Genomic DNA, 10,734 nt, shown 5'->3' with positions numbered 1-10,734 from the left:
TGAGTTCAGCTGCTACCTCTTCTATCTCACCTTCCTTCTCCCATCTTCACAGAGTTAATTGCTTGTCTGTGTTTCTCTTACACTTATCTCACATATCTCTCTTACAGCACTTATCACATTGTCTCATAATTTGTTCTCTGCTGGTAGATGGTGAACTATGAATCAGTAAAAATTAAAATTTATTTAAGATGCCAGACTTCCTTCTAAGGGCTTCATAAGGATGCCCTCGTTGAATCCTTTCCATAACCCCAGGATGTATGTTCTGTTATCCCTTTTCCCTTGAGGAGACATAGAAAGATTAAATAAGTTGCCCAAGATCATAAATGCAATAGGCACACAATAAATGATTGCTGAATTGAATTATGTCTAAGTAAAAATGCTTACTAAAAATGATCAAAAATTTCCTTTTTTCTCCTGAAGAAAATGAAATCTCTCAATTCAACATCATTTTGGATAGAGGAGAAAAAATAAACTTCTCTTTCATCTAGTTCAATTTTTCCTTTCTTAAAGCTATGAAAAGAAACAACCAATTACCTTTAGCTAGTTGAAACTCAATTATCAGTTCAGCTTTAAAGTTTTTAAAATAATATAATAACTTTCCCCCATGATATAGTAAATGATTTACTTCCCAATGATCATTATTAACATGATCTTGAACATCCATATAAGTTAAATGATATTTTATTGTCTATTCAAAACCCAGTAATTCAGGACATGCATTACAATGTCAATTTTAATACTTGTATCAAGAATCTATAAGTTTCCAAACACACAGATTAAAAAAAGAACTGTTTTCTGCCTCTAAGCCAAGACCCTGTGTCTTTCTGAGGATGATGAGGTACCAGAAAGAATGCCGGGTGTGAATAATTTCAAGCCCCAAACTACCTGTGACTCCTTTAAGGCCTTTTTTTTCCACAGTCACTCAGAGGGAAACACACTCTTTACTTTCTTCTGGGGCCTTAAGCGCTCCAGCCCCTGTATTAACTGCCTAATTTGGCGGGAGGAAAACTGGCTTTAATAGCTTTTTGAGCAGTAATGGACATCATCCCCTTAGCAAAAGGGGATGATAGAAAAATTTGTTTCTCTATTTTTAAAAACAAGATCTTGTTTATATAATCCTTTTATAAATTTAAAGCCTCTTGGTTTAAATATATTTTTTAGAGCTTGTTACAGTGCAGTAAATGGCAAAATGAGTTAGCCAAACAATCTTTTCTTCATCACTTCAGTTCTCAATAGCCCTTTAGCTTTTATGACTGCTTCGACTGATGATAAAAAATAATCCAGCCATTTCCAAATGCTACCTTAGTTTGAACCACTGTATAGACTAATTTTGAACTTGTGCCTCAAAATTGAGCAATTCCATCACTTTAGTATTAAAAAAAGCTTGTGAGAAAATTAGGAAAGTCATAGAACACTAGCATGCTTAGAATCAAGAACAACAGCAAAAAAAGTCAGCAACAGACAATTGTTTTAGTAGACCCTGCAATTTCCATTAAAAGCATTTAAAAGAGAATATTAACAAACATGAAAGTGATTCATTTTTGCATAGAAAAATAAACTCACATGATTTTAGAATCTTAAATAACCCATAATTCTGGGAACCATTCACCTTGTGTTTAGCCAGTATTTGAAACACTGCCATTTGTCATCTTTTAAATTTTCTTTTTCATATAGTTAATATAAGCTAGAGTTTTTGTTCTGCTTTAGTAACAATATAGTTTATGCTATATGTGGAATAAAGAATAGAACAAAGTAAATATATTTAATGTGAATACGCAGAAAGGAAGGGTTTTGGTTCTGTTTGCAGCTCTCCTACAGTAATTCCCATTGCAACACAACTCACTATTGTATGACTTAGCTGAAAAGGATATATCTCTAATTGTACATTTCATTGTATTTGCAATAGAAGTAAATTTTGGAGGCCAAATAAACTTTTCAGCTGATGAGGGTGAGGTAGGGAGTTTTGTTGTATCTACAGTAAGGAATAAGAAAAACATTGAAGGAGTAGCATGCCTTCATAATGAAAGACATGTAACCTGTTTCATGGGTTATTCCTATTTTTGCTTGAGCACCATGGGAGTTGGCATTTTAGTGCTTTCTTTTGATTGCACTTTACCCAGGCATTCTCATGCTAAGTTGCAGGAAGGTGCAAGTATGGAAGAATACCACCTCCCTCTCTCTTGAAGGAATTGAAATATCTCTTAAGTGGAAGTGGAGAGTCAGGACATGGGAGAACTTTTAACACTCAGGGTTTGCTGTTACTTTGTATATAGCACTAATAACTGCAATCTCAGGGTTCCAAAACACAGCACAGTGATTCATATACATGAAACAGTGAGCAGAATAGGGAGGCTTCCCTCTGAGTTGAGGGAGTTGATGTATAAAAGACCCCAGGGAATACTGGGAAAAGACAAGTGATAAGGCACTGAAGGAAAAATGGAAAACAGTCCATTTACAGTTATTATTACCGAGTCTATCTTAGAAACATTTACTATTGTAACACTTGTAACTTGTTGCTATGACATATTACTGTGATTAATTTTGTATTATTTAAATGGAGCCAATATGAGAAACTGAACAAGTTACTCACCTCCTTCTGCCTCAGTTAATATCTACATAGGATTTCACAGTTATAAACTGAAAGCCTAGCTCCAGCCAGGTATCTCACAATTAAACCCACTGTGTACAAAAGGAACCAGATGAGATAGTGTAGACACATCCATGCAAACACATTACCACTATTAAGGAAAACAATTTAAAGCCTGTTCAACTCAGATATAATTAGTCCTAGAGGGACACATTATTATTGATAATAGGTTTTTCTCACAAGGAAGTTGAACTCCAGTGGGAATGTATTTTTATGGGTTGCAGATTAGTAACATTTCCAAATTGAATTAGTTACAACTGTTTCAAAATATTGAATATTAGAATGAGTACCAAAATAGATAATGTGATTTGGTCATTAAGACACTGAAGCAGACTTTTATTTTATATGATTGCTACCATTACTCATTGACTTATAAATAGTATGATTAACTGGGGATGTATCTCACCCACTGCTTGCCCCTTGACTTGAAATACCAAGCTAGTCAAGAGTAAGCTTAAATGAGAGTCACTACAGTTCAGTATTATTCACTGATCACTGGGGCTGATCACTTACCTAAGCTGTTGGAATGTGTTATTCCAGATAGCTAGGTAGAATCAGGCAACCCCACTTGCTTGTTGCTGTTGACTCCTCAGTTCCCTATTCTTAATCCATGCCTCAGATTTTTTTCTCATATAACAGAGGCCAGTGTTCAGAAAACCGGGTCTCTCTGGCCTCAAAATCATTGCTGAATTTTCTCCTGATTGCTGGTGATATTTGAACCTCTCAGCAAAGTTCTTTATAAATACACTTGTGGTAGTTATATCTCCACTGTAAACTTTTTGAATTGGAAACATAATGTTATCAGAATATCTTTCAATAACATTTCCTTTATTGTATTTTAGATAATAATTTAGTACTAAAAAGGGGTCTTTATTGCTAGATTCAATTCACTGTTGTATATTAAATTTTGTCTCAGGTCCAGTATAAAGTAAAAATGAGTTCAAACAAAGTGCTTATTAAATCATGGCTTGAGTGGCCCTTATATGAGCTAAACTGCATATATCATTGAGTATTTCAATTATTTCTTTTTCCTTACTTATATTTATATTGATGTTCTTTACAGAAACACTGTAGCAATAAATAATTCTGTTTCACTAGATTCCTAATCTTATTTTTCAGGTACCAATAAAAAAAATAAAATAAAAACCCCAAACAAACAAAAGCAATAACAACTTTTCTGTTTTTGTCATAATGTAATTATAAACCATTTTTTTTACAAGTTATGTATTTAGAATCCAAGATTTCCACCATGGCCCAAATTAAAATGTGATGTCTATATTAAAATTCTGAACCAACCAGCTAAGCAGGTTTACATCTTTAAATATTCTGGCTTGTAAGAATAAATAAGTATGATAAGCTACCAAATAATGCTTTTGCAGACATTATTATTTGTCAGCTTTATACTCCCTTTCATTCATGCATTTCCAGTTCCACAATATAAAGTAGCTACAAAAATAAAAAACAAAACAAAACTATAATAGAGCTAGTCTTGCTATTTTGTGCTTGCCTCCCTGGTAAGAAAAATTAAGTGCCAAAAATGTAAAATTTATTTCAAGAAAAGTAACAGGCTACACAAGTAAATTTTGGCAAATGCAACTTTATATTGAAATTCACACATCTGAATCTTAAAGAATGAGACTCACAGACTCTAATGTATTTCTAAAATACCAGAAATTATATTATAAGCTTTCACAAGTTAAAACTGAAATAATTTAAACGACCAATACACTGAATGTGCAGAAAGTATAAACAAGACTGTGCCTTCGGTAGAATAAACGCTTCACAAATTGTGCAAGATGTCATACTAAGGCTGTGGTCTCCCCTTAACAGCCGACTTAAAATATAAACACACATCAACTGCCTGCTTCTTAGAACACACTAGAATGGGTAGCACACCTCAGAAGAAAATTTCATTATTCCAGTGATGTGCACCTTAATTTTGAAATCATGTGAGGAAAAAGGAAAAAGAGTGTTAAATGATCGTCCATGCACTTCCAGATGCATGACCATGACCAGTTACTGATTCAGTTTCCCCTGACTCCAATTTGCTCCAATACTAAATAAGATGAAAGATACTAGATAACCCTTTAAGGCAACATGTGTTTATTCTGCATTATTAGAACTGTTCAATTGTGACTGGTTGGTACCATTAATGTTGCCTCCCAGACCAATATCTAGTATTCATAAAATATAGATGAATTAGAAAAAACTTTATACCAAATCAACAAAAACCACATAGTTCGATGCTAGCAATTTCACTAGTAGATAAGGAAAGCGGTATTTAGAAATAGTAATGTATTAATACAAAAAAGTAAACTATAATTGGAACCAATATACTGCTTTGGAATGCTCCCCAAAACTTACAAGGTGATTTTTTAAAAGTGATAATCCAATTAATTCATGGCATGTCTTTAGTGAATTACAGTACTTTAAGTCCCCAAATATTTTAGTCCTTGCAAAACAATAATAGTATGAAATGTTTTAAAGTCTTCAAACTTCTAAAATTAGTTTTTTATCAACACATTTACCTCATGTCAACTTAATTTATTAAGATGTCCAATGCTAATTGGTTTTTTTTTTGATGTTTTTTCATAAGTAGTCATATACACAGCATTTAGCACTGATACTTAGCACCTGCTACTTTCATTATCTAGTTTTCAACCACATAAAGAAACTCAGGGCAGTGGTTCAGTCCTTTCTTAATTACAAACCTTCGCTGGCAGTCAGCAGGATCACTCTGAGATTTAAAATAGGATTATAGGTGAACTATTGCAAAGACTGCAGAATGTTGCCCAAATCCTTATAACTGCTGATCCCATTCTTGATTTTCTTCTCAAGAAATGGCTACAGGCCACAATTGCTTAGCAGAGAAGGTTAGTGTTTCACAAGGCTAAAGATTTACAGATGCTCCTTCATATAACACAGTAAGGTTCCCTTGGTAACCTGGATTTTCTGCAGTAAAGAAGGGTTGTGCTGAAACAGCGCCTCAGCTCCCTGTTGGAGAAAATGCAGACAAAAGGATTGATTCCTGCTTGGGCAAAACTCATCCAGACAGCAGCTGTTAGAAATCCCCCTGGTACTACAGGCCCTCTTGCAAAAACTCTCCAATAACAGGCCACCAGGTAGGGGCCCCACAAGGTTAAGAAGAGAAAAGTCATTATATAGAACATTCTGCTGATTCTTTTCTCCATTTTGAATTCATCTAAGACCAATAGCCTTCTTCTGCTCGTGGTGTTTGCATTTTGCCTGATGCCCAGCAAGGTGGGTGGTGTGGGACCCCTTCCAAATCCTGCTAGCCAATTGGCAGCTGCCTGGCCACTGGCTCCAGGACCATGAAAAGTCCAGTTCTGGCTGACTGCTGCTACAAACTGGACTGGCTTCATTTTCCTTCGGTCGTGGACAAAAAATATCAGCTTGAGGTAGACAAGCTGTGTAGCTAGGAGGATGAGGGCAAGGAGCAGCATAAATCCTAAGGAATCATTAGCCCTGAAGGAGCGGTGTTGGAAGGTACATTGATCTTCTTCCCTAATGAATGAGTAAGTGCCCACATCTAAAACTGGGGGAAATGCCATGGCCACAGACAGAGTCCACACCATGCAGATCACAGCCAGACACGTCCAAAAGGTCAGCCTCTTTGTATAGAAGCGATGATGGGCGATAGCTAAGTATCTGGTGACACTGATACAGAAGAGCATGAAAGCAGTGTGAAAACAGGACAAAACCCCCAGAAAGGCAATCACTTTGCAAGTCAGAGTCCCATAAGTCCAAGTAGAGCCATTTTTGACAGAGTTGAATACAAATGGGAAACAAATTGCAGATCTGAGGATATCTGAACAGCAAAGATCCAACAGGAAGTAGTAAGGTGCTCTATGCAAGGTCTTATCTTTCACGAGCAAAATGGAGATCAGAAGGTTGCCCACCACGCTGACTCCTATTATGAAACCCAAGGAAGTCAGTTTCAGAAAGGCTGTTAGAGGAGAGAGATTTTGCAAAATGTTGTCAGCTGCATGGCTATAGTTCGCCATAGATGGATGGAGGATAAAGATACAGCCTCAGTCAAGTCTCATGATCTAGATATAAGAACAAGGAAAAGATAGATCCATACATTTTACTGAAAATGTAATCCACAAAGAGAACGGATCTGATCTGCAGTCATGCTTCCTCTTTTCTTTCACTTGATTTGCCATCAGAATATCTGAAAACAAACAAAAAAAGCTATCAGTTTTTAAGTTAACAAGCAATGATGTCAGGCAGTGCTAATATAGAGCTGTTCATTTATGGGGAAGCAAATAAAGTTTTAATTTTGAATAATATTATTTGCTTTAGTATTTGTGCTTTAGATTTCAGAGAATTGACTTGTTTAGTTTTCTGAGCTAGATGAATTTTAAAATGTCCCTATTTAAAAGAACATACATTTGATTGGGCACCTTTAGGAGAGAAGGAATATAATGTTCCCCAAGCATAAAATATGCCAGTCTAGGAATTAATCACTGGTGTTGCAATGGAATCTACAAGATCGCTACCAGGAGACAGGAGACTGCCCACATTTATTTGAGGTCTGTTAGTATCTGTCAGTGTTTTCCCGGCAGCTTCTCTGCTGATATGGATCCAGTGAACCCTTGCAGAATACATCTTTTAACTCTAGAGCCACTTTTCATGCTGCATGTTATAAGAAGAATATTTGTTGATTCATCTTAAAGCATAATTTCAACATTAGACTTCTAAATTCATAGGAACTTGTCCCAGGATTTGATTTGATTTAATCTTTTGTCTTTCCCTTCCCTTCCCATCCCCCATTTCTGGCAAATCTTTTCTCTTTTAAACCCACATGATTATTAGAAATGGTTAATGTAAATACTCGTCAGGGAAACACCCAGAGGAATAATGCACTTTCATTTGTAAACCTTGGCTGCCTGGTTTCAAATGAATTTAACATGAACCTGTATTTCTCGGGGAATTAAGCTTTTACCATTTATACTGACAATCTTCGTTGCAAATCACAAGTAGCTTCATTTTAAAACAAAATGCACATTGTCTCCTAGGTGTTTGGGAACCCCACCAGGGAAATCGGTTTCCTCTGTTATTCCCACGAAGCATGTTTCCTTTGCCACTTCTCACTTGCCTGGAATATGCTGATAGAAGCCCAGGCAAAACTGCGTTGGATGATTTTAATTTCCTCACCGGTACATCCCCGGGTAAATACCGATCGCATCATGCAACATTATGAAACCTGAAATCCGCCACCCCTGGATTTATAATGGGGGGGTGGAGGAGGGGGAGGGGGAGAGAGACATGCATTACATACGCGAAGATGGGGAGAGAGATTGCTTCTGTGCTGCAAGGGAACTGTTCCCGGTGATTCGCAGTCCGATATTCCTCAGTCTTGCAACGCTTTCCAGAAATGGAGCTCTCAATAAGCCCTACTGAAGATGCATTGTCTGAATGTACTTCCATTATGCAGTTTATTGTAAAACACACACACACAAAACCCACACACAAAAAAACTCAAGGAGGGCTCTTTCCCTGTGAACCTGCAGTTTCATCAGCACTGTGCGCCCCCTCCCCCCAAACTTAACCGAGAGTATATCCTCCTACCTGTTGGTGTTGGATATCCCGACAGACTATAGCTTCTTCTTTCTATAAATTGCTGATTTTTTTTTTGCCTTAGTGCCTTGACTGAGCATCCAGGCAGGGCTCGGCGGCGCCTGCGCGATGGAGCCTCCTTGAGCTCCAGCCGCGTCCTCCCCTGTCGCAGCGGCACCGTCTCCCCCAGTAACGCAGGGGCCGCGGCGGCGGCGGCTGCCGTGGCGAGGGCGGCGGCAGGGGCTACTTCTGCCTCTGTGGAGCCAACTGGAGCCCCGACCCGTTTCCAGAGCGGGCTGGGTTTATTGAATGTCCTGTCCTGTTGAACTGGTAAAAATGGGCTTTTGTCCCCTGTAGCTGCTTCTGAACTTTTCCCTCCCTGCATTGGACGTGGGGATTTGGAAAGGCTAGTTCAGAACCTCAGTCCCACCCTCTTCCCTTAGGGCAGCGCATCCCGGTGCTGGGGGGTGCCTGCCCAGCCCTCAGCTTCCTGAAACCCTGCTCTCCCCAAACATTTTTTTCCCATGCTCTTTTAGGGTGGTCCAAAGCATTGGCAGCTTCTTTTAGCTTTCTTCTTTAATGATCTCTCCAGCTGACTGCATTTGCAGGTTAGCTGGGGGGGTGGGGGGGTGGGGGTGGGGCTGGTGGTGGGGTAGGGAGGGAAGGGGTGAAGGAGGAGAGAAAGAAGAAAGAAAAGAAATTTTTTTTAAAGAAAAAAAGCTCAGTCAGGAAAATTCTTGTCAATGGGGAAGAAGGGAAACCAGGTTAGGGTAGCCCTTTCTTTGTTAGTCATCTGTTCTCCAGTGCACGCAGATGCGCGGTAAGTAGGGAGAAGCTAAGTTCAGAGGAAAACTGCAAAATGATTTATGTCCATTCTACCTTGACGAAAATGACTGTAGAATCAGGCATACACAAATTTTAAATGACCATTCCTCGCATTCCACCCCACCAAGCAACAGCCTTTCTTTTATTTTCTTGCAAGTACGACTGACCAATAGATTGGTAATGTTAAAGCAGTTGTGTGTGAGTTTCCTTCTCCCCTTTGTTTTACTGAAGAAAAATACTAGGAATATAACGATTCATAAAACTTACACCCGTTCAAAAGGTCCGATGATATCACGAGACAGCACATAGCCTGACACCTGGTAGTTAAGCGTGTCTCTGGAATCATGCATTTCCTTATTTTACCATTTCAGAAGAATTTGTGGGGGTGGTATAAGATTTTAAACAATTCCCCACCTCCAAAAAAATGATCAGAAATGCTTTCATTAATTCCCAAGGTAAAAGGTCTGCTTCTCCTCCTGCATGCTTATTGCTTTATAATAATCTGTTAATGAAACAGAAAAAATAAAGATCTTCTGTACAGCAATAATTTGATCTCCAGACAGCAGTAAAATACCTCATTGCTGGGTGGTGAGATTGTGACATTCGGGGGAACTCAAGCCAATCAGCATACAGATAATATGGGTTAATTTGCATATTGTATTTCTATTGGACATACCAAGGTAAAGCTTTCTCTGGTTTAAAGCTTAAAATTGAATACTTCACTGTCATGATGTCACAGTCATTACACAAAGCCCTATGTTGGTAATATTGAAACAAAGTTATAGTTTCCTGATTTGTTTTGCCATGTCCTAAACCCAGTTAAGAAAAATAGATAATGATTAATATATATGTATGTATATATATGTGTGTGTGTGTGTATATATATGTGTGTGTATATATATATATATATGTCCTAACTTTGGCATTCCCTTAAACTAGAAAAATCAATTCTACAGCAGTACTGGAAATAACTTGAGGGCATTTCCATTCTAGTGAAACATTCTACTTTTTCGCAAAACAAGGAAATTCAGAAGTGTTTAAAACTATACATTGGTTTGCAACTTGTAAGTGAAATGTCAAATTCATTTCTGCAGAACTACAAATCAATTCAATTTGTTGTTACTTCCCAATTACTGTCCCAATGTACATTGCAAAAGAGTTATTATTTCCTGAATTTTTACAGTTTTAAAAAAGCTATAGGATAAGTGACAAATAAGTTTGCTGAAAATCTATGATATGTACAATCTTAGGTTGTATGGATTAGGGAAAAACTTTTTAAAAGTAAATTTAAAGGGTAACTGCACAGCCTGGCTTTGAAACAATAATTTACTTTGCAAAAAGGTATACGGCCAAGTTCCAAGAGTTTAACTTTCCTTAAATTGTAAGAAGCAGGTATTGATTCCTTAAAAATAAGGGAGGGAATACTGCATGTATGCAGTATTCTTTCATATCCACAACTCAGGGTATATTAAAGCTACTATTTTCCTTTGCAGTTGAGTGCAGTTCCATCTACTAGTTCGGTTTTTCCAGCTGTTAGACGAGAATGTCATTTTCTTGCCTCACAAGGGGGGTTTAAGAAATTAATGAGATATTTTCCATTTAGTTCATTAACCCCACTGGAGAAAACATTGAAGTCTGAATCTTCCACCAACAGGGTTTTTTTTAAAGTATGTTTAATA

The 10,734-nt window shown here is 37.5% G+C and overlaps 1 protein-coding gene across 6 annotated transcripts; it reads right to left on the bottom strand.

Moving 5' to 3' along the window:
• Positions 1-692: 692 nt before the first annotated feature.
• GPR85 (G protein-coupled receptor 85) lies at positions 693-8,770 on the bottom strand. Of its 6 annotated transcripts, XM_070787823.1 has the most exons (4): positions 8,243-8,759; positions 7,953-8,070; positions 6,753-6,842; positions 5,543-5,641 (listed from the first exon to the last, which is right to left on the bottom strand). In XM_070787823.1, the coding sequence occupies exons 1-3, from the start codon at positions 8,613-8,615 to the stop codon at positions 6,800-6,802; spliced, it is 534 nt and encodes a 177-aa protein (XP_070643924.1). In that variant the 5' UTR covers positions 8,616-8,759; the 3' UTR covers positions 5,543-5,641; positions 6,753-6,799. The 6 variants fall into 6 exon arrangements, with proteins under 6 accessions (XP_019814301.1, XP_070643921.1, XP_070643922.1 ...); XM_019958742.2 differs by having other exon boundaries at positions 693-6,842; positions 8,243-8,750; XM_070787820.1 differs by having other exon boundaries at positions 693-6,842; positions 7,953-8,067; positions 8,243-8,750.
• Between the last annotated feature and the right edge of the window lie 1,964 nt (positions 8,771-10,734).

The sequence above is a fragment of the Bos indicus genome, chromosome 4 (genome assembly GCF_029378745.1).
Source record: "Bos indicus isolate NIAB-ARS_2022 breed Sahiwal x Tharparkar chromosome 4, NIAB-ARS_B.indTharparkar_mat_pri_1.0, whole genome shotgun sequence".
Classification (NCBI taxonomy): domain Eukaryota; kingdom Metazoa; phylum Chordata; class Mammalia; order Artiodactyla; family Bovidae; genus Bos; species Bos indicus.
Note: the sequence above shows the minus strand (reverse complement) of the source record. Positions and strands in the feature narration are given on the sequence as shown.